The 24,384-nt window shown below is 48.4% G+C and overlaps 1 protein-coding gene across 1 annotated transcript in view; it reads left to right on the top strand.

Annotated features, from left to right (window-relative positions):
* Positions 1-21,473, top strand: part of Scube2 (signal peptide, CUB domain and EGF like domain containing 2) — a 72,509-nt gene extending 51,036 nt beyond the window's left edge. Inside the window, exons 17-22 of the mRNA XM_005350984.3 lie at positions 8,214-8,381; positions 8,905-9,066; positions 10,952-11,149; positions 12,894-13,046; positions 18,870-18,949; positions 20,042-21,473. Of these exons, the coding sequence (XP_005351041.1) occupies positions 8,214-8,381; positions 8,905-9,066; positions 10,952-11,149; positions 12,894-13,046; positions 18,870-18,949; positions 20,042-20,194 (914 nt within the window). The 3' untranslated portion in view covers positions 20,195-21,473. The remainder of the gene's footprint in view (positions 1-8,213; positions 8,382-8,904; positions 9,067-10,951; positions 11,150-12,893; positions 13,047-18,869; positions 18,950-20,041) is intronic.
* The last annotated feature ends 2,911 nt before the right edge of the window (positions 21,474-24,384 follow it).

Here is a 24,384-nt window from a genome sequence, read left to right as displayed (position 1 = left end):
GATGCCCCTCTCGGACCTCCGCGTGTATGGACACAGGTGTTTACATGTACAGAATGTCCAAATCATGCTCACAATAAATAAATAGATAAATAAATGCCACCATAGATAAATAAATGCCACCATAGATAAATAAATGACAACCCCCTAATTGCCCTATTCAGCTTTAGGTCTGTCTGTCTGTCTTTCTCACTCTCCCCACCCCTCTCTTTCTATGGTTTAAATGTGTATCTTTCTGTCTCTTTAATATACATATGAATTTATGACTATTTTCTGATACTACTAGCTAATATAAACAATAAATGGCAAAAGATAGAACAAGTCAGAGATTAAATACACATAATTTGAACTGGCATTCCTCTTTAGGTAGACTCTTTTCAACTTGGCGAGGTTCACCATTGGTTATACTGGTGTAAATCCATTTCTAAGGCAGACTTTTGTTGCTAATGCTTTGTGTGAACTCCTGTCAGATCTGATTGGTTCATGACTGTTTGTCTGGTGATACGGCTTGACCAAGAGCTAATGGTAGCGGTAGGAGACGTGTCCACCCTGGCAGGTTCTGTCTTGTCTGAGTGCTTGTGCCAACCTTCAGGGCAGACAGCCTAGGAGGAGGCAGCCACAGCTGCTTCCTGTGATTTTATGGCAGTTAATCACTTGGTTTGAAACTAGATATTATAATCAATTAAATCGATTTGACCAGGCACAGTCAAATCGTAATTCACCAGAGTGCATGGCAAGAAGTGAATTTATCAGTCCATCTACATGGCCAGAATTGTGGGATGTCCACGGTCTACGTAGCCAGAGACGTGGGATGCCCACAGTCTACATAGCCAGAGTTGTGGGATACCCACAGTGCTCTTTGCTGAGACATGAACCATCATCCCCACTGTCTCGTGACTCTTGGACAGGTGGATTGACTGAAGGCCGGTCTTACACCATATACATAATCAGTGGAGGCTTGTTTCTTATTTAATACAGAGAAATGAATACAGAGAGATCCAAGAATGTTTTCCTTACACTTCTGAGTCATCTAGTAAACCCTCAAAGTGCACTGTGTCCTCCTGAGAGCACAGAGAGCTAGCTGGTGTCCTAACGATCAACACTGGATGGATACCAAACTCCCTGTTTTTCTCCTCCTTCTCCTCCCCAACCACACCTGCCTTTCCTCCTCAGGAAACGGCCCTGCTCTTCATACAGTGGCTCCTGTCCAAAGCTGAAGCTTTCCTGGCATCTTCCCTGCCGCACCCCTCACTCCTCCACCGATAAATCCTGTCAGTCCTGCCTACAGGTAGGCCCCTGAGCCCAGTTAGTGTCCCCTCCTCCACTGTCACTGCTGGCTGGCTTCCAAACCACCCTCCTTTCCCCTGTCTGTCCTCACAGGCTCTGAGTGTTCTCCTTCCCCTTCCTGCCCTCAATCTGTTCTCATCCGTCAGCCAAAAGACGGCTTAGAGACAGGACTTCTGTCACACCGTCTGCGCATTCAGGACTTCTGTAAGCCTTCTTTCCTTACCATGGCCTTCAAGATCCCACACAACCTGCCTTGCTTGTTTTATATTGTTTGGTTGTTTTGGGGTTTGTTTATGTTTTTTGTTTTTGGTTGTTTGCCTGCTTTTCAGTGTTTTACTATGTAACCCAGGCTGGCCTTGAACTCACAGTGCTCTTCCTGACTCAGCCTCCCAGGTGTTAGGATTATAGGTGTGTGCCCTTTATTTATCCGAGATAGGGTCTCACTGAGCACAGGCTGTCTTCAAACCTGTAATTCTCCTGTTTCAGCCCCTTAAAATACATCTCCACTCCCCCATTCCTGTGACAGAGGTCTTCTGTCTTCTGTACTAGACACTCTCATGGCGGGACTGTCTTTCCCAGCCACCTTACTGAAACACACATGCAGACACTGCACCCCAGGACACTGCATTACCAATTACTTTGCATTACCGTGCCCCTGCTTGGCACTTCACTGTGTGATCCTTTGCCTGTTTATCCATCCTCTTCATGAGAACAAGGTCGCAATTAGGATAGGGCCATATCTATCCCCTTCTCTGCTGTATCTCCAGCTCCTAGAGTAACACTAGGCACATAGTTCTTGTTCGGTATCATTGTTAAATGAAGACGCTAATGTTTCTTCATGAGCACCACTGAAGGGCAGGGCCAGCAAGATGACTTAGTGGGTGAAGGTGCCTGCCACCAAGCTTGATGACTTGAGTTCAGTCCCTGGAAACCACGAATAAGAACTGACTGCCCCTAGTGGTCTTCCGGCCTGTACTCCTCTTCACACACAAAGTAAATAAAATGTAAAAGAAATTTAAGAAGAAAGAATGAAATTCCAAGGACAAGCGACAATACACACAGAGGGCCCAGCACAGCTTTCCAGTGGGTGGGGGCATTTAAACTGAGGGCCAAAAAGTCACTTTAAAGGAAGTGAAATTTTGGCCCCACTTAACTAGGCACGAAGAGAACGTAACACACGCTTGGGTTCCCCGCAAGGGAGGTACCCAGCTGGGCTCATTTCTAGACCTAAACCATGGGGATTTTGCAGACAGCAACCCTGAGTGCACTCCAATATCCTGCAAAGACAATGAAAAGGCTGTTCTTCAGTCTAAGGAGTTGCTTGTCCTGTTATCCTGGGGTATTCTTTTAAAGCAGGCTCTAGCCAGGATCCTAGCCACTGCCCTGCCTTGAGACTTGCCTGGGAGCTGGGACAAAGCAGCCACCCCAGGATGCCTTGGGAATCTGCATGGGCTGCTTGTGGCTCTCCATCAGAAGTCAAGACTCAATCCTTAAGACAACGGTGAGGCGCTGGAGAGTGGCCTCTTTTATTAGGTTCACGCTCTTAGCTGCAGAGAGACCATAGTGTTTGCCCACAGCCTGAAATACTCAAAGCCCTCGGAGCTGAAAAGAGGGCAAGCCTTTAGGCCTCTTTGTCACCATTAATCCTGGTCCCTGCTGCTTTCTGCCCTTTTGCATCAGAAAGGCTTTCTTGTATTTTTTTCCCCCTTTTTTAAGTGGAGGAGAAACAGCTGTGCGGGATTTGGGAATAGGATTTTAATGGTCACTGACAGCACACAAAAGCTTTACTGTGTTGGTGAAGTGTTCTGGGGGCAATTGCCTCCTTTGTCCGAGGGCAGCAGCACAAGCAGGCCACTCAAGGGGAAGAGAGAAGCAACTGGGCCATGTGATCGAGGTCCCATCCAGCGCACACGCACAGTGCCGTTCCCAGGCTTGCATCCTGGTAGTCAGGGTTCCACCGTGTGTTCCTTGTGGAGGAAGCCAATGTATCTGGAAGGTGTGTGGCATGGCTTCTGTCCCTGGGTCTTTCTGTATGGAAACTGTGACTGACAAGATGGGGTTGTTGGCAGGCCTTTCACGTGGGGAGAAAGAATCGCTCTTCTTGACCACAGGGCAGCCCTTTGATCAGTTCAGAAATCCCAGCTGATGTGGGAAGATGTGAGGCCTCTTCAAGTGGAACCTTGACAAGGGATGGGGGTTGGGTAAGTGGCTTCAAGGTAGAGCCATACGCAGACAGTCCTGGGACCATCCTGGTAACCTGTGCAGCGAGACACAGGTCTAGGCCTGAACATGGGCACGGTGTTTTCCTCCAGAGGAGCCGCTGGTGCCCATCGTGTTGATCTGCCTCCACGTAACGATTGACTTTGCCGCTAGGATCACAGTTATAACTTAGGTCTCTGCCGCCGGCTCTTCCTCCGGTAGAAATGGCGCAGGTCAGAGGCACTCTGGTCAGGCCGGCATCGATTTGCTTTTCGCCAGCCTCCATGACAGCTCAGCTGGAGAAATCTATAAAAGTTATTCTCTTATTTACCAGCCCACTATCGACACTGGGATGGACGGGTGAGATCCAGCATGATGCGTGGATGCCTTGTCTGTAACTCAGCCCAGCTTTCCATGAGACATGGGCTAGAAGCGGCGTGGGGGTAGAAACCAGATGAGGCTGTGGTGAAGAGGGCAGGTCCGAAGTGTAGACTCTGCCACGGACATATGCACCCTGCTCATTATAATATTGAATGCCGAGGAAGCAAGGTAGGTTCACAGTTAAGATTTCAGTTATAACAAAATTACAAACTCTTTGAGGGCTCAGTGCTCTTCCAGAGGACTTAGGTTTGATTAAAAGCACGCATATGATGTTAACAACCATTTGTAACTCCAGTTTCAGGGGACCTGTGTAGTAATTGGGGCAGCGGGGCTGCATCCCCAGCACCCCGCTGCCCTCAAGGCTAGCTTTACCCGAAATAATTACACGGACACTGTATTCTTTTAAGCACTGCTTGGCCCATTTCTATCTAGCCTCTTCTAGGCTAACTCTCGCACCTGGACTAGCCCATCTCTTATAATCTGCTGTAGCCCATAAGGTGGCTTACCAGGGAGATTCTAGCCTACATCCATCCTGGGTCGGAGCTTCATTGCGTATGCCTCAGAGAGCAGAGCTCTCACCTCTGCCCGCAAGAGTGGAGCATCGTGTCTCTTTGAGGCGTCTGCCCCCGAGAGGAGAGCTGTTGAGTCTCTGAGCTCACTTCCTCTTCCTCCCAGAGTTCTGTTCTGTTTACTCCTCCCACCTATGTTTTAACCTATCAGGGCAAGCAGCTTCTTTATTTAATTAACCAATGACCTTCCTCCATCAGACCTGACACCTCGTGTGGCTCCTATAAGCACCAGGCACACACACAGTACACAAATACGTATAAAGGCAAGACACCCTTACAAATAAAATAAATCTTTTTGAAAAGTCACAAACTCATATAAAAATAACCCACAAATATAATAAGAGAAAAATATGAACAATATCAAGTGTTAAGATTTAAATGTAAGTGTAGATTTTATTGGTTAAGTACATCTAACTGTAGAAATAATACCTGAAATATTGCATAGCCTCATTCTGATAAAAATAAAACCTTATTTTAATAATATTTTTGAGAGAATAATGAAAAGTATGAAATAAATGACTTTCATTTGTTTATGAGACTGGGTTTTACTATGTAGGCCTTGAACTTGCTGTGTAGACAAGGCTGGCCTTGAACTGGCTATGCAGACCAGGCTGGCCTTGAACTCACAGAGATGTGTCCGCACTGAACGTTTTGATGAGAGATCATTTACCTTGTTTAACCCTAAGGTTCCCCTGCTCAAGCTGCCCGAACGTAGGATAAGCACTCCCTCAGACAGCTGAGATCTGCAATAGTCAGCCTTGTCTGTGCCTCCTCTCTTCTACTTCCTGGAAGATTTAAGTTCTAAAAAGAACATGTTCTCGTCAGCCCCATAGCTGCTTAACAAAGGCCTGAGCTTTTGTCTCCTCTTGTGTCAAGTCACCTTTTCCTCTCCTCAGTCAGAGTTCAGGGTGCTAACCATTAAGCCAGGGAGACCCCCCTCTCTTAGATTCAAAGCTCTGAACCTCACCAAAGATGTATTCCATACAGAGGCTGTGAGACTTCGGACTGAGTTGTTTAGGCCCCTCTTCCTAGGCTCTCTTTCTGCAAACCGGAGCTAGTGTTGCCACCTGCTCTCCAGGGCTATGCTAAGGGATACATGGCATAAACAGGTGAAGTGCCTGCCATGGTGTCGTGTACACAGTAGGTACTTAATGTCAGCTACACAGAAAGGCTGTTTAGGGGTGACCACAAGGGTGATGTTTGACTGCTGAAATAGGAAGCCAAATTGGGTATATTTACTTCATTTTCATGCTGTAGAACAGGGCATAAATCCTTATTTAACTAGCACCATCAGAATCTCGAATTAACTAGCCATCAGAAGCACAGTCGTGAATTTTCTTATTGCTTATTCTTTCTGGAACATTTACAAGGGTTTATGCTTTGGAATGCATTTTATTGTGCATCTGAAGTATGCTGTTTTATGAGCCCCTCAAGACCTTACCCATGCAGTGGCTGAAGGAAAACACAGCTTCTGATGGGATTGCTCCTTCCAGTGACTACCCCACCCCACCCCACCCCAAAGAATAAAATCCCAGTGTCTGGAATTCAGGAACTCCATTGACCAACTCCCCTTCCTTTTCTTCCAATATGGCCATGCAAGAACCTCTGGGACAGCCCGTTTCTGCTGGGGAGATCCTAGCCATCCTTCAAGACCTGACTCAAATATGACTTCCTTTAGGAGGCCTTTCAGGATGCTGCCAGGCGGATTTCAGAACACCTCCCTCAGGGCTGGACCTGTATATAGCTCAACAGTAGAGTGTTTGACTAGCATGTGTAAGGCTGTAGGCCCAATCCCTAATGCTTTCAGGTAAAATACACACACACACACACACACACACACACACACACACACACAGAGACAGACAGAGACAGAATGAATAATTTTCACCTTTATTCTCCTTTGAGAGCCCTGAAGTTAAACAAACAAGCAAAACCCAAACCAAACCAATCAACGTGATATTTCAATATTTCATCATCAAGTGCTATGGCCTCAGGCAGCCAGCTGGACTAGGGAGGTACCGACCTATTAGACGGAGGTGATAGGAGTGTGAACCCAGAGACAGTGCACACTCTGTCTTTAAGGGGTTTGCACGGGGAGTGTGGTCCCTCTTCACCCAAACACCCTCATCTCTAGCACTCACCTTAGCTTCCTCAGCCTCTGTCCCACATGGAGCAGGCTGTTCCCCTTTGGTTAGTCAGTGCAGGCCTGGGACATATTATGATGGATTACAAGAAAGCTGCGTTTTATGTCCAAATGGAACCTTCCAAAATGAGGAAGGACAAGTCCCTTGTGAACCATACCCAAGACCAGGACATCTTGGGGCCCTAAAAATCCCAGAAGCCTGGAATGTGTCTGAATGTGGCAGTAAGGAGTCTGTCCCTTCCTATTCCTCCAACCCCAGTGCCATTGTTTAGACCAAGGCTGGGAGGCACCCTGAAGTCTCTGGCTGATACGCACTGGACCTTGGTCTTCCCACAAGCAGAGACCATGTTCACTATCAGTCCTCTAGTGCTTGGGTTGGCACCTGACGCCCTAGCTGATGCCCACAGGAACAAATGGATGGGTTTGAGTTCCAGTCCTGCGTCCGTGGGGCATGGTAGTGGACACCTGTAATCCCAGTACTTGGGAGGTGGAGGCAGGAAGATCAAGAGTTCAAGGTTTTCTTTGACTACTTGGTTAAGTGTGAGGTCAGCCTGGGCTACGTGACACCCTGTCTCAAATATAAAGACAACAATATGGGGAAGACATTGCAGAACAATATAAATGCTATGCTTACATGCTTTCTTCACTTGGTAAATATGCGCACTGCAGACCTCAGCCATCGCTTGCTCTAAAGGGCCCTGGTTAGATGAAATGGGTCACAAAACAATACCAAAACACATAAATCTAGAAAAGGGACAAGTAGTCATGAGGGGGCATTAATAGGGGTGAGAGGCAGAGAAATGTGGGGGAGAGAGTAATCAGAATACATCAGATCCATCCTAATACAAAATTAGTAAAAAATTAACTGGAAAAATCCCCAAATAAATCAAATAAATAAGTAAAAATAAAAATAAATCAAATCCCCAAATAAACCAAAAATCCCACAAATAAACAGAGGATGTATTTAAGTGAGGCTGCAGGAGACACAGACTCTCTAGAGCATCTTGTTAACAACAAGCCGCTTCCTAACGAAAAAGAGCTTCTGGGGATCCTTCATTAATGTCTGCCTCCTTTCCCCATCTGGAGAGGGGAAAAGGAACCACACTTAAAGCCAGTGTCACTGGGTCCCTCTGTCCATGTGGGGTGAATTAGTTAGGTTTGGTCCACTGACTGAGGTCGGCCAGGACGCACCTTTGTGCAAGAGAAGCAACTGAGTAACCGGTGCAATGGGAGGCCCTTTAAGTCAGGCCTGGCAGTTTCTAAGTGAGGGTGGGCTTCTGTGCCTCATAGCCAGCTTGTCTCCATAGCAGAGGGTGCTTAATGCCCCCTCACTCCATTCCCACCCCAGTCCCACCCCATTACAAGCGATTCCTGCGTAGGGTGTTGGCCAAGGCTCCACACGTTAGGCCTTTCTCATACTAGAAGCAGATAGCAGACCTCTTGGTGCCCGTCTTTGTGCTGGGCTCTGTGGGCCTGTGTGCACTTGCCCGCCTCCTCCTGAGGATCCCGGTGAGGCTGGCTGGGTGCTTCTCACTGATGTGTGAACTGATGTCAGCATGGGGTACTGGGCCTCACAAAGGGGTGGGGAATGGCCTCCCTGAGGAGCCTCCCTCACCCAGGGCCATTACTCCCTCCAGGTCTATGCCAACCAGGTGAATATTCAGCAGATGGATTTGCCCCTTGCCAACTCTGTGCCCTGGGCACCTTTCAGCCTGATGTGGGCCGCACATCATGCCTCCCGTGTGGAGGAGGTCTTCCCACTAAACATCTGGGAGCCACCTCCTTCCAGGATTGCGAAACCAGAGGTGAGTACTTGCTTGCCCCTTTCTGGACTCCGCTTCTCTCCTGAGTTCCCAAGGGTCCTGTGAAGATGTGACCCAGTCTGGGCCGCCCCAGCCACCTAGGCTGCTCACACAGGTCTGATGACCGGGCAGCAAGGAGCAGGTTTTACAAGCAGACCTCCTGAGCTCCACCTTCTAATCCTCCTCTAGCACAGTGTCCTGGCCTAGCTGCTCGCTCAGCACCCCCATTCAGGCCTACCTCCCCCCTCCAGGTTCCCACTTCCCTGCCTCTCCCAAGGGAAACCCAAGTCACCTTCAGTCTGTGCCCTCGTTGTTCCCACCCCGAAGATTTAAGAGGTGACCTCTGCTGCCTGGTCCATGCATTCGATTGCATTTTGACTGTTACAAATTCCGCTCGCTCCGGCTGCTGAGGGAATCGAGTGTTAATTAATCCCAGCTTGCCAGGAAAGCAGTATTTCAGTTAGGCGTAATAATTTATTTCATACGCCTTGAAGCATTTGATTAAAAATAGTCTTTTTCTTCACAGTTCAGTGTTCGCCTGGGCATTTCTACAACACCACCACACACCGATGTATCCGCTGCCCACTGGGGACATACCAGCCTGAATTCGGAAAAAATAACTGTGTTTCCTGCCCGGGGAATACTACCACGGACTTTGATGGCTCTACCAACATAACGCAGTGTAAAAGTAGGCTTTTCTCTAAGGAGTTTCGCAGGCTGCATTAGAGAGCAAGGGCCTGGTTCAGATTTGGGCAGGGGTGTTGAGGAGGCTGGGGTTCCAGGTTCATTCGGGATCATGTGTATGATGTTGGACTGGTGCTATGGGAGAGAGGGATGCAGTCCTGGCTGTTAAAGTGGGAGCTAGGGCTAGGACCCAGAAGTACTCACCTTTTTTATGTGTGTGGGGCGGGGATTGAAGCAAGTGCTGAAAACAGTGCACCCTGTGTCCCCGAGCTACTCCAGCTTCCTCTCTACACTTCCGGCTGGACTTGCCCCTGGAGGATAATTTTAGTTCAGCCTAGCTCAACATGCATTGTCTGAGGGCCTGCCCTGTTCCCAGCATCCTGCTAAGTCAGCCTGGCCAAGCTGCCAGGAGCCAGGCTGGAGGAATGCAGAAGGAGCAAGGGACTGGTCTCTGGAGGAAAGGTCTTTGGAGAGCATGGAAGGAGGATGGGGCAGATAAGAGAGAGCTTCATGTTCCAGACAGTCCGCAGGGAAGCCGAGGCTTAGGCAAGTGGAAAGCCTCTGGGAGCAGACTTTCGAACCTGAGCACAGAAGAAGAGCTGGTGGGCCAGGAAAAGGAGGCCTGGGATGTCATGCTAGAGTATGATCTGTAGTTTCAGCAGTGGAAAACTGGGCCATTTAAGGGCTTGCTCACGCGGGCATTTCCTGCATTGCCTGCTATGTGAAACTCTGTAGTGAAGGCCACCTAATAGTGACCACCATCCAGACTAGTGAGGAAGCCCCCGACCCCCAGACTGGAGACGCTTGGGGTTGAGAGGACCGTGGAGTCAGTGTCACTTTATGGTGAGAGGTTATCTGGCTTTCTATCCTGGGTTAGTTGGTTTGTGTTTTGTTTTCGGTTCAGTAGAGGAGCTTGAACTCCTAGGGCCTCGTGCATGCGAGGCAGGAACGTGACCGCGGAGCTACAGCCCTAGCGCCAAATGCCCTCTGTGTCTATGTAGTTGTAGCTATGGACACTGCTACTGAATATATATGTGATGCGGTCTCACTGCGTCCACGGGGCCTCATCTGTTGGCAGACGAGATTTTCGGAAGACTCATTTTTGGGGGAGTTCTTCCTTATACCAGGATGACTCTGTTCCCAGCCTTCCCCCTAGGCCGTGGCTGTCCATTGGGAGACACCGTTTCCCAGGCTGAATTCCACGACTCTCGCTTCCCCGTTTCCTCTCAGAAGAAAAGCCTAGTTATTAATATTATTTTTGTACTACTGCTAAATCCAAGTCACAGTCTCTAGTACAGGTTTACCCAACAGTATTAAATAGTAAGTTCCCCGAGGAACTCCTGACTGGGTCTGTAGCTGAGCCCCAGATCTGTGGGCGACATGTCGGGGAGCCAGTGCCTGGCAATAGCGCTGAGGTAGTGAGCGCGAACCCATGAGCTCATTCCATGTCCAAGTGCACCCAACAGCTGATTGAAACTTCCTTCTCCACTGAAAAATAAGATGTGGCTTTAAACAGAAAAGTGAAAAAAATGTTTTATCTGCATCAAAAAGGTCTTGGTCAAATATTCTCTACTGAGCTGTGAGCTGTGTTCTGAGTTCAGTGTTAAGGTTCTCCTGACACACAGAATTGTAAACAAAATAGCAAAGATTAAATGTGTCGACCTTGGTGTCTTCAGGCTTGCAAGGTGGTCTGCTTTGGGGAGCCTGGGCTGCTTCGGGGAGTCAGGGCTGCTTGGCACCCACAGAGGCCATGAGCACTGAAGGACAGGCATTCTCGAGGTGGCGTCATTTCCTTGCTATAGGGAGTCTGCTACTCTCCACTACCCTTGGGGTGTCTAGAAAGCAATGACAGTGTTTTGCCCTCCTAACTCATGGCACTTCCTTTCTAGACAGGAAGTGTGGAGGGGAGCTGGGGGATTTCACAGGGTATATTGAGTCCCCAAACTACCCTGGGAACTACCCTGCCAACTCGGAGTGCACCTGGACCATCAACCCACCGCCTAAACGCCGTATCCTGATCGTGGTCCCCGAGATCTTCCTGCCCATAGAAGATGACTGTGGTGACTACCTGGTGATGCGGAAAACCTGTGCGTCTCTCCCTGGGCTTCCCTCCCCTCCCAAGGCAGCCTGGGAAACCTGATGCCTTGCCCCTCCCCCAGCTTTAAATGTGAGGATGAGGTCTAGTAGATTCTTTCCTTCATAGCAGAACAGGGATGGGACATGAGTTTGTAGCCAAGTGGGGCCGACTTGACGTTGTTCACTCTAGGGAGGCATGTCCAAAGCCAAAGACTTGGTCCAGCCAGGAAGGACGGCCCCTCCCATTATCCCGAATCAGCCTCTGGTGACTATAAAGGATGCTGCCATCATTGCAGCTTGATGACAGAGCTGAGAGTTTGCTCAAGCCCAGGTTCACCTCCTTCTGGGCCCTTGACCTCGGGTGGACATTCTAAGCTTCTCACTGCGGTCTTCTTGGGAGGGTCAGGTTGGAGAAATCCTGCCGCTGCCTGGTAGGGTTGCTAGGACTAAAAGAGTTCAAGCTGTAAGTGCTTGGAAGGAGTCATGTGGGTTTTTTTTCCTTCCTTCCTTCCTTTTTTTTTTTTTTAAATTTACTGGTATATACCACTTTTATAAATTAATGGCGTGGTGGTGCACGCCATTAATTCCAGCCCTTGGGAGGCAGAGGCAGGCAGATCTCTGTGAGTTCGAGGCCAGCCTGGTCTACAGAGCTAGTTCCAGGACAGGCTCCAAAGCTACCCAGAGAAACTCTGTCTCAAAAAACAAAACAAAAAAAATGGGTTTCATTATGACATTTTGTACATGTATGTGATATATGTTTTGATCGTATTCTCCCACCATTATCCTCTTGTGTCTCTCTCTAAGTAATCCCCTTCTCCTTCCCAGTTAGTCTCTCTTCTATGTTTGTCTTTGGGGAAGAAATTGTTTTGCTTTTTTTGACCTAGGAGCATGGACAAGATGTTATTTACAGAACATGGGCACCTTCCCAAGGACCACACAACTAAAGAAAATGTCTCTCTTCCACGCAACCATGAATTGTACAGATGACGGAGCAGAGGCCCTGGGGGGTAGTGCAGTCATGAGCTCTTGCCCTCTCCATGATGGAATGTTGATAAACTCAGTCTTACATGCTCTGAGTTCAAGAGTGCCATGACGGTTATTAGTGGTTCGAATGCCTGAAGTCAGATGAGGGTTTGGATCCTGTCCTTACCACAAGCCCTCATTGTAACAGAGGTAGTAATTGATCAGCCTCTATGGTTTACAGAGGAATCAATGAGATCAAGCTCATAGAATGTGTAGTGTACTCCCAGACAGCTACAATAAGGGAGTGACGCTTGCCTGGAATCAGCACTGGGTCTGGATCCTGGGGCCATCTTTCTATTCCTACTGTGGATGGGATAGCCTGGGTTGTGGCTGTCTGCTGAGGGCAGGTGGGGCTTACTCTGCCTTTCCTTGGGGTAAAGTATAATCCTCAGTCAATAGATGCCATCTGTCTTCTTTTTGAGACAGGTTCTTTCATTGGCCTGGTATTTATTAAGTAGACTAGACTGTCTGGGCATCAAACCTCAGGTCTATGTGTCTCAGCTATCCCATGACTACTCTATCTGGCCTTAAAAAAAATAAACAAAAAACAAAGCAAAACAAACCATGGGTTCTGCATATCAAACTCGGGTCCTCATGTCTGCAAGGCAAGCACTCTACCAAGGGAGCTGTTGCCCCAGTCCAGGAACTCTTGAGATTAATTTACTGTGTGGGTGTCAAGTTTTCCTGCCTGCTGGCTCCATGAACCCCACACCCTCCAACTTCCCTTGGCAGCTTCAGCAAATTCTGTGACCACATATGAAACCTGCCAGACCTACGAACGCCCCATCGCCTTCACCTCCAGGTCAAAGAAGCTGTGGATTCAGTTCAAGTCCAATGAAGGGAACAGTGCCCGAGGGTTCCAGGTCCCCTACGTGACGTATGATGGTAAGCAGGAGCTGGGAAGCTCAGGCTGTGGCCATGGCAGAGATGGTGTGGCTGGGCTCTGAACGGAAGGAACTGGCTCCTGAGCTGGCTGGCAGATGCTAACAAGCACACCCGCTCAGCCAGCCAGGCATGGTGAGGCAAAAGGACATGGCTAACTCACTGGGGCCACATTTTAAACAGACATTTGGGGACACTCACTGTAGGAATGGAAAAGGACAGGTTAGGAAATACAGGGAAGTGTATGGAGTCAGGTGTGAGGACATGGCTGGTGGGGTCAGGTGGCCAGCCATCTCTTTCAGGACCTGTGTAAGTGCTTTACCATCTCTAAGTCTTCTTTCCTTGATTTCCGGTGGCGACTGAACCCAGGGCTTCTAACTCTGAGCTATACCTCTAGTCAAGCCATCCTGGAACTCGCTCTGTAGACCAGGCTGGCCTTGAACTCACAGAGATCCTCCTCCCTTTGCCTCCCAAATGCTGGGGTTAAAGGTGTGCACCACCATGCCTGCAAGCCGTATTTTCTTAATGAGTGATGAAGAATATCATTGACTAAACATTAAGAGTTTAAACTGGGACCGTTCCTGGCAGATAGTAATTGCTCAAAAGTATATTAACTTTGTAAGGTTGTGACATTTATTAGCTCCCGAGAAGGGGAAGAGGTTTAACTCCAGGTCTGGACCCTGCTGTCGACTCTGTGATCTTGGACAAGTCAGATGATGTTTCTGCATCCTTCTAACCCCTGGGAATCTACTTAGATTCTGAGACTTGGGCAACAAATATTTATAGTGGCCAGAACACAGAAGTGTGTATTTTGCTGTAGGTGATTTACAAGGTGGGTACAAACGCTGCCAGTGCAGAAGGCAGCTGTAGGAGGAGGACCTCCCACACCAGGCAGAAGGCAGCTGTAGGAGGAGGACCTCCCACACCACACTGCCAGTGCTGAAGGCAGCTGTAGGAGGAGGACCTCCCACACCAGGCAGAAGGCAGCTGTAGGAGGAGGACCTCCCACACCAGGCAGAAGGCAGCTGTAGGAGGAGGACCTCCCACACCAGGCAGAAGTCAGCTGTAGGAGGAGGACCTCCCACACCACACTGCCAGTGCTGAAGGCAGCTGTAGGAGGAGGACCTCCCACACCAGGCAGAAGGCAGCTGTAGGAGGAGGACCTCCCACACCACACTGCCAGTGCTGAAGGCAGCTGTAGGAGGAGGACCTCCCACACCACACTGCCAGTGCTGAAGGCAGCTGTAGGAGGAGGACCTCCCACACCAGGCCGAAGACAGCAATTATTCTGAGTAGACTTCGAGAGAACATGTCAGTCTCAAGAGGTTTGGGTCTTGAAAGAATATGTAAATTGGACTGGGGTATAAACAGAGAGGAAGAACATTCAGGAAAAGGGCAAAGGATAGAGCACCTGGCACAGCCAGGGTCCGATCTGGCCAGTGGGTAGGGAGCGTGGGAAGATAAATGAGGGTGGGGGTAGGCAGTAAGTAGCCTTGAATGCCGAGCTCAGGAGAGTAGGCTTAATTTTATAGGGAGTCCTTAAAGATTTCTAGGCCAGGAGACCCCATCCTCGGCTTTCCTAGCTCACTTTACGTAGTTTATTTCTAATGAACGGCAAGGACGAGGCTCTTGCTTTGCCTTGCGGTTGCCTCGGTAACGTGTTCTACCCAGGACAAGGCCTCTCAGAGCCTGACTGCTGGGACTCTGTTGACAGAGACATTGAGCCCCAGTTCTGCCTGGAAGCAGATGTTCAGCAAGCTCTCCTGTGTGTGAGGACAGGGAGGAAATCAAGTAGACGCTAAGGCTTGGGCAAACGTTATCAAGACATTGAGACATTTTCATATGTCACACTATTCTGCCTCTGTGATATATTAAATGTCCCCCTTTTTAAAGTAAGTAATTATTTATTTGTATTTCATGTGCATTGGTGTTTTGCCTGCATGTATGTCTGTGTGAGGGTGTCAGATCCTCTGGAACTGGAGTAACAGACAGCAGTGAACCGCCATGTGCTAGGATTTGAACCTGGGTTCCCTGGAAGAGCAGAAATTGCTCTTAACCTTTGAGTCATCTCTCCAGCCCCCTAAGTGTCCCTTCTTAAAAATTTAATTTAATTTTATGTACACCAGTATCAGGATGTCAGATCCCCTGGAACTGGAGTTACAAACTCTGGAAGAGGAGCCATTGCTCTTAACGGCTGCGCCATCTCTCCAACCCCCAAAATGCTTGCCCCCCTTATTGAATTTTTGGGGGTCTCATATCATGTACCCCAATTTTGTTTTTCCTTCTGGTGTGCCTGTATCCCCCCTCATCCCTGATGCATCCCCCTCCATAAAAAAAAATAAGCAAATAAGCAAGTAAACAAAAGCAAGAAAAAAGAAAAACCCATCAAAAAAAAACAGAACAAAAAACACCCCTGAAACAGGAAAATCTGTTTCTCCTTCTCTCCTGCCTCTCCATCCTGGTGGCACTGGAGGCTTCGGTGTGTCATATAGTGTACCCCTTTGTCCCATCAGCTTGACTGGCAACTGGTTTTTGTACACCGTCCTCACTGGATCCTCACCGGAGCTCTTCTGGGGTATCCTGGGTCTTGGAGGTCTTGCAGGAATTGTTCTGCAGGACAAGTCCCTTCGTGAGCTCCAGCAGACCCTAGATGGGGTAGATGCTAGGGTGGGCCAACCCAAGGCCCAGTTGCGGGGCTGGGTGTTAGCTAGTCAGGTCAGATAGAACCACTGGGGCTATCTGCCTCAGTGGTGATGGAGTCAGCTCCCCTACAGGCATTCCCTTTGGTTAGATTCATCCTGGACTGTGGTGAGGGGTGGGGGCCCTCTCTTCTGAGTGCAGGGGCTGCTCTCCTTCTGTAGTGGGCAGCTAGATGTTAGGTCAGCTTGCCCAGGGCAGCGAAGGGCAGGATTGGCTCAGTATAGCCCTCTGATTTCATCTCACATAGTTCCTAAGCCCTCCTGCGGTGCCACTGGCTACAGACTTCAACACAGACACCAGCAGAAATGTCCCCTTTTTTAATAGAAAAAATATGAAAGCAAGGGCTGGAGATGTAGCTCAGTTGGCAGATTGTTTGCACATGTATGAAGGCCATGCCCAGCCTCCTGGCATATATGCCGGGGGCACTTGAGATCCTAGCGGGAGCTGGAGGGGGTGGGTGGGGATGATCACAGCACATGAGTACGTTCTGGAGAAGGGCAAACAAGGGTCATGGTGACAGGCACTGGGCATTCCTGAGCACCAGCTGGGCACCAGGTATGCACCACAGTGGCTTTTATGGGGCACATTCCTCGTGGTCATCCCATGAATCAGACCCAGTCACTTCCTGACCTTACAGATGAGGCCACTCAGGTTTAGAGATTTAAGTAATTGACCTGAGATCCAGACATGGCAAAGTTGCAGAACTGGGATGACCCAGGTCTAGGGACTTCAGAGCCTGAGTTTTTAATCTCTGAACTTTTCTGTGTTTTGAAAGGCAGAAGGGGGCCAGGAAACACAGGAACTCTTAGAAACGGTGTGTGTGTGTGTGTGTGTGTGTGTGTGTGTGTGTGTGTGTTTGTGTGTTAAAGACAACAGTCTGGAAGCATTTGGTATAATGGCAAAGCCCAGTCTTTTTCTGTTACACCAGAGTACACGACAACTTGTATTCCTAATAGTAGATCCCCTTTATGGAAAGAAGCCAGCCAGTCCTCTGATGTCCAGACACTGAACAAGGGTGCAAAACTAACTAAAATGGGGCATGGGGGCACATACCTGTAATCCAGCACTCTATGGGCAGAGGCAGGAGCATCAGGAATTCGAGGCTAGTTTTGGTTACTAGCAATTTTAAGGCCAGCCTGGCCTACATTAGACCCTATTTTTTTTAGAGTAAAATAATAAAACTTATTCTCTTGATTTGTTTTATTGATTTGGGCTTTGCTGTTGGTATGCTTGTTTTGATACAGGGTCCTATAGCCCACAGAGTCACCCTGCAAGCCAAGCTGGACTAGAATTTGTGCTCTTATAATATATATTCATTAGAACAAAGCAAAGGGGCCACAGCAGCAGCAGCAATGATACCATGTGTGCAATGATACCGTGTGTGCAATGATACCGTGTGTGCAATGATACCGTGTGTGCAATGACACCGTGTGTGCAGTGACACCGTGTGTGCAGTGACACCGTGTGTGCAATGATACCATATGTGCATCAAGCACTAACTGTGCAGTGGGAGTGTCCCGTCACCATCTCTGGACTGAAGAAACTTCTTGGGAGTGCTCCCAATACCCTCCGTGGATGCTCTTTTAATTCCTGTGGCTTCTCAGCACATGGTATGCGTACAGAGAGGCAGTTTCTGATGTGTCTTGGCTTTGGAGAGCACTGTGCTCTGCATATGCTTGCTTGAGTTATGACTATGGGAAGCAGGCTAGACTTTAGAGTGGGGTGAGGTTACATTTGGAGCAGGAATACTGTGTGCACTGCATTTAATGTGTGTGCCAGGACCAAAGAAATGATTAATGAGAAGGCAAAAAGGACGTTCTTCTTTCTCAGATAGTCAGTTCTCCATCCCCAGCCCTATTCCAACTAAAGAGAAGAGTCAGCCATTCTGGGTTCTCAGATGCTTGGTCACCTTATCCAATGCAAGGACGGAAAACAGTGGGGGTGGCAGGTACTAGAGAGGGAAGAAAAGCCTACATGAGCTCACAGTGCAGGGAGCATAGGTAGGAGCAGACTACCAAGCACCCAGTCCCAAGAGCCTCCTACAGGAAAAGGTCAGGGACAGAGGAGAGCAAAGACTCCCCAGGGAGCTGCCAGTGAATGCAGGGAGCCGGACAAGATCGCCATTATAAGATGGCACCACATCCTGTCTTGTTGGTTATAAACAACTCCATATTTGGCTATGCCTTTGAGAGCTGCCTGTCCCCCGCTTCCCGCATGCGCAGTGGATGAGGGTCCTTTAGGCCTATCTCGATGTAGTCTGGTGTCAGCTGATGGTGGCAGCCAATCACAGGGCGACCCATGTGCCAATTCCATATATAAGCAGTTGCCTTAGTGCTCTCGGGCCCCCTTCGCTTCATGTTATCTCTCAAACAAGTGCACTCCAGTAAAGCGTGATCTGAGAAGAATCCTCGTGTCGTGGTCGTTCTTTCTTGCTGGTCGAGGAGTTCGCCGCAAGTGAAATAGCGGGAAACCCAAAGCGGAGTGTTCTGAAGATGAGAGAGGAACTGGATGAAGGAGGAAGGTGACCAGCCAGGTCAGAGGCTACTGATGCATGAGGAAAGGGAGGACCAACATCTGACATCGGGACACACAACATGAAGCTCACCGCGGACCTCAGTAGGCAGTCTTGGAGGAGTGCCTGCGACTGGACCAAGCTCCATGGGTTCAGAAGAGGAAAAGTTCACTTGTAGACCGTGAGGGTTGACCCTGCTCTGGAAACAAAGGGGAAGAGAGACATGAGATGGAGGACTGGCGGGAGAGATGGAGTTAAACAAGATATCCTTAAGATCAGTTTTCGCACTGGTGGGAATGAGCAGAAAGGTGTGCAGGAAAATGTGCAACATCACTGGCACAAATGTCCTTGACTTGGGAAGAGAGGGTGCATCTGGTGTGGGAGGTAGAAGATGGGACTTGGCTGGAGGCACAGAAGGCTCCTCGGAGGGGAGGGCAGGGCAGGGAGGCAGGGCAGATGCCAGCTGAGTGGAGCTGCCGGCCGCCTTTGTCCTCTCTCTGTCAGAATGGAAAGGTTCTCTGAGAGCAGACACTGAAGGCGGCTTCTCGGGGACACAACAGTGGGTTTGGAAAGAATTAAACAGTGAGAAGCAAATGTGTCCTTTATTTCACCAGAAGACTACCAGGAACTCATTGAAGATATAGTTCGAGATGGCAGGCTCTACGCATCTGAGAACCACCAGGAAATACTGAAGGTGAGTACCTGCCTCAGCAGACAGGAAGGGAGCCATAAGCTCCCCACACACAGCTCCTCCTTCCAGACACTGAGCCCAAGGAGACCAAGATCAGCTCCCTCCTTTCCTGTGATTTAACTTTGTTAAATGTCAAGTTTCTGTCTTTAGTATTTTTTATATATAAGCATTAGTGTTTTATGTATATAACATATATTTGAGAATTATTTATCTATATAATACATTTTATATATACAATGTATTACACACACACACACACACACACACACACAAAATGTAGTTTGATCTTATCTGTCCTTCTCCTAACTCCTACCAGACCCTGCTCAAGGTATTCCTTTCCTAGTTTCATGGTCTCTTTTCTTTTTAAAATAACCACTGAATTCAATTAATCCAGTTGTAGTACATATAACTAGTGTATGTACATGGCCGTAGGGCCAGCCTCTGGAGTGGGCTCAGCCTGCCAAGGACCATACCTCTGAAGAACACTGAGTGTCTCTCCTCCAGCAGCCAACAACTGCTCCTCAGCTAAGGGCGGGGCTTTGTGAGCTCTTCACCAGCCCATCCTGGGACTCTGGCTTGATCTTGTTCTAGTCTAGTCAGCAAACACAGCCGCAGGGAGTTCATGAGCGCAATGGCTCTGTTTACACTGAGCGTCTGTGGAGGGTGCTTGCTTACAAATCCAAGTCAGGAGCATATAGTGTTTTTATGTTCAGCCTGAACAGTGAAAGACCATTGGCTCCTAGTTTATGAGCTCAAAGCCCACAAAATTTTAGATGCTTGTAAGTAATTAATGCCAAATTCTCACCTATCACTAACCCTAAGCTGTTTTCCAAATTTCTATGTTGGATCTCATACAGTTGAGAAAAAAACAACTGTCATATGTCAAAATTTCTTTCATCAAGTAATGTATATTTATTATTAACAATTAAGGAAAATTAAACCTGGAGCGAAGATAAAAATCAGGGGAGCCAGTTTTTACCAAGTGTTTTCTAGCTAGTGACCTTCCCGTCAATAGTGAGTCATTATGATTTCATTGGCAAAGTGCCAGGAGGTTTGAGTGCTTTGGCCTGGTAACAAACATTCTGTTATCTTCAGGATAAGAAACTGATCAAGGCTCTGTTTGATGTCCTGGCACACCCCCAGAACTATTTCAAGTACACAGCCCAGGAGTCCCGGGAGATGTTTCCAAGATCTTTCATCCGATTGCTACGTTCCAAAGTGTCAAGGTTTCTGCGGCCTTACAAATGACTCTTCCTACGTGCCACCCAGAAGAGTGTCCACCGCGGGCAGTGGGCTGAAGCCGTCTACCCTCCACAGGCCGGAGTGTCACCGGGTTGACAGCATGCCCAGTTCAGCGACTCCTTACAGCTCAGTTTTTATAGATAATACAGATATCTTGGGAAGCTGAACTTGGGTTTCTCCCCCAGCTTCAGATGGATGGCAGATGGCTTCAAGTAGTACCAGCTCACTGTGTGGGCACGTGTCCTGGAGGTGTCAAGGGCTGGCTGAATGGCCTCCTCTGATGGTCTGTAGTGCAAAGGAAGCCACAGAAGGGCCACTCTGGCTGCAGCTCCACTTCCTCCAAGGCCAGTCCTCTCTCAGGAAGCACCTGTACTCGTGCAGAGGTGACCAGGCCAGACACCCAGGCCATCTGAGTCACGGGAGGGTTCTGATCCCCTCAGCCTCTGTGGTGCTCGGTTAATCCTAAATACATGAGTTCTAAGCACTGATGGTTTAAAAAAAGATGGTTTTTAAAAGAATCAGAAATGAGAAGGCAAGAGCAGCTCTCTGGAGACATCAGTAGCGCGCACAGCAAGCACAGAGGGCTGGGTGCAGCAGCCTTCCCCATGCCTTCAGTCACACGGAGCACTGTGCTCAGGCTTGGAGAATTCTAGGATGTGGTCTCGATGCCTGACAGTTATCCATCGTCATCAAAGGGAGATTTCACCAGTCCAAGGCCAGTACCGCAAGACTCCCTGTGCTAGGAGCGACTGGCCCCGCCCGGAGCCTTTCTTTTTCTTTCTCCCCGAGTGAGAGAGTCTGAGAGAAGTGACATCACGCAGGCCACTGTCATCCTTTGGTGGTGGGCCACACACCTGTTCACAGGCCACAGCTGAGTCACTTTGGTCTGTGCAGTGGGACTGCATAGTGATCTCCTCTCAAATAAACTTTTCAAGATTATTGAGCTTTTAAACATTTTAATCCCCTGTCCCCACCTCCCAGCAGGCAAAAGTCTCACTACAGTGGCTAAAGAAGAGAGCCTATTGGGCTAGAGATGTAGCTCAGTAGTAGAGCACTTGCCAAAGATGTGCAAGGCCCTGGACTTGGCCCTCAATACAATGTCCCCCAAAAAGAGACCTGTCAATCAAGCTTCCCTCTCCCTAATGGATGGACTGACTACACACAGCCATAGGGTTTTGTTCTTTCTGTGGCAATTATAGCGCATAATTCTGTTTACCAAAGTACTAAAAAATGTTTAATAAGCATTTAAAAAGAAAACAGAATATTTCATTATTATTGAACTTGGTTTTACACCTCAATATTTTTAATCTATTAATAACATTTTTTATAATTTTTGCTTTTTGTTTTGAATACAGTGTCTCACTATGTAGCTCTGGCTAACCTGGAATCTATATGTAGGCCACTCTAGTCTCAAACTCACAGAGCTCCACCTGCCTCTGCCTCCCAAGTACTGGGATTGAAGGTGTGTGCCACCATGCCAGGAGACGTTGACATTTTTGAAGCCCTAGTGAACTTTTAATTTTTATTTGGATGAAATTTCTCCTCAGGAATTTGTGCTCCTTGCTAGGCACAGTGGCGCCTGTAATCCCAGGACTCAGGAAGTGTGAGCAGGAGGATTAGGAATTCAAGGACACCCTCAGTGATGTAGAAAGTTTGAGGCCAGTCTGGGTTATAAGAAACCTTTTTTCCAAAAAAGTTTTTAAACATATTCAGTTAAAAAAAGTCATTAATGGAATAGAGAGATGACTCAGCAGTTAGGAACACTTGATGCTCTTCCAGAGGACGGGGTTCAGCTCACTCTAGGCAACTCACCACTGCCTGTAACTCCATTTCCAGGTGATCTGTCGCCCTCTTCTGGCCTTTTTTGGCCCTGCATGCATGTGGTGCACATAGTACCCACACACATGCCTATGCAATGTAAAAATAATAAACCTTTGACTTTAATGTTTAAAATTTATTTTATGTGTATGGGTGTTCCGTTTGCATGTAAGTCTGTGCACCACATGCATGTCTGGCCCAAAGAAGCCAGAGAGGGTGTTGGGTTCCCTGGGACTGGAGTTACAGACGACAGACTTTAAGCCAATAGACGGGTGCTAGGAATCAAACCCTGGTTCTCTGGAAGAGCAGTCAGTGCTTTCAACTGTTCGCTAGCTCTCCAGTCTCTCAGCATTTCCACTTGTATTGTTTTGAGAAAGGGTCTCATTTTGTGTCCCTGACTGGCCAGGAACTGATTAGCCTTGAACTCATTGACCTGCTCCTGCCTCCTGAGTGCTGGGACTGAAAGTGTGCACCACCATACCTGGCTATAAAATAAATCTTTTTTAAAAAAAGTTAAAGTGCATTTGATATGCTACAGTTTGACCTATATTTCTGAGTTTGACCATAAAGTGGAAATTCAGATTTCGCCTGAGTTAGCGACCCAGCTGATAAGTTCAAGAGGGTTGAGTCTGGTAACTGTGTTCATGAGAGCATATTGTATTGTCTTTCCAGAAGGTTGGGGGTGGGTATAATTGGGGTTTGGTAGGAGGCTGCATGGAACAGTGGCTTTGGAGTATCCTCCAGGAGCTGACCACACACCAGACCTATGCTTCTGTACAAGTGTGAGCCCCTGAGGTCTTCAAGTTTCTATTCTAGGCACATCAGCTGCCCTGCGAGAGTCTGTGGCCCTGCTAGGAAGTGGCCTGGCTAGTCTACCTGCTAAGTCAACCCACATTGCATATCCAATCTGCACCAGGTATCACTTTAGGCCATAGAGATTAGCCAAAGACCTCAGTAATACGGTAGATAGGTCTTAGCCCTCAGAGAGCTTGTATTCTGGAAGGCAGAGACAATGAACTTGAATCGACTAGTGGCGCTGCTATGTTCTAAACTAAAACTGATGTAACAATGGCTCTGTCGCCACTTTAGGTTTGGGGACTGTAGAGCCTATATGGGGATGTGACCTCTCAACTCAAAACTACATGATAAGGCACTGGTCTGGGGAAACTAGGGAGAAGAGCATTCCAGAGAGTGGCACCTCTAGGGTGGAGGTATAGGCAGGAACATGCCTGTGTGCATGGAAGTCTAGGCCGAAGGCAAAAGGCATCTGACCAGGCTGGAGAACCACAGATGGGCCAGAGTCCATCAGCTGTGGAATCAGGAGGGGTTGGGTTTAATTCCAAATACCCTTGAGAGTCTGTGATGGACTTAAGCAGAGAAATGGGGTGGTCTATATTTGAGTGTGTGAGAGTGAGTGTGTGTATGTGTGTGCACGTGCACCTTTATGCACACAGTTTTACACACATGTATGTGGGGGTCAGAGGGCAATTTGATGTCACTCTTAGGTGCCGTCCATCTTTTTTGTTACGACCAGGACTCTCACCAGCCTGAAGCTCACCAAGTATGCTAGGGTGATCTGTGAACCTACCTGTGTCTGCCTGCCGGGTAACGGGATTACAAGCACATGCCACCACACCCAGCTTAATTTTTCTTATGAGGGTTCTGGGGATGGAACTCAGGTCCTCACATTCATACAGCAAGTACTTTATCCTCTGACCCCCCGCCCCCAGGCTTATGTTTTTAAAAGGTACCATGGACTCTGTGGTTGGCTTTAAGGACACAGGCACAGAAACGGTATATAGGAGGCTGGTGCCACAGACCAAGCACCCATCTGGGTGGGTGTGGGGGCGGGTAGGGCTCCACAGCTGAGTGACCACCTTCCTGTCATTAGAGCTGTTTCTGTGGGTGTGTTCTGAGCAGGCACGGGAGTCTGTGAGTCCCACCTCCCAGCTGTGGATATCGTTCTGAAGTCACACACTGCGGCAAAGCGGCTGTGGATCCAGCAACTTCTCCTCCGGCTCCTATGCTAATGAGAGCCTGCCTTTTCACACCAGCAGATGATTACCTTCCCCTGGGGAAATTACTTCCTCTGAATCATTCTCCAAGCTGTTAAGAGCAATGCCTAGAGGCGTTTGCTGGATTTAAGTTTGCAGATGATTCTCACATGGCAAGCAGGAACTTGGGAAAGGCAAAGGCTGAATTCAAGCAGGAAGGATTCACTTGCCCTTGGGTAGAACTTTGCAGGAAGATGGACCAGGGCTGTGACCTGCTGCAGACTGCCTCGGCTTATCAGCCTGTGCACCAGGGGATACTCCTCCAGGCCCAGCTACAATCTTCATCCATCTGTTTCCTACTCCAGCCTGAGGTGGGTCCTGAGA

The sequence above is a fragment of the Microtus ochrogaster genome, chromosome 8 (assembly GCF_000317375.1).
Source record: "Microtus ochrogaster isolate Prairie Vole_2 chromosome 8, MicOch1.0, whole genome shotgun sequence".
NCBI classification, from domain to species: Eukaryota; Metazoa; Chordata; class Mammalia; order Rodentia; family Cricetidae; genus Microtus; species Microtus ochrogaster.
Note: the sequence above shows the minus strand (reverse complement) of the source record. Positions and strands in the feature narration are given on the sequence as shown.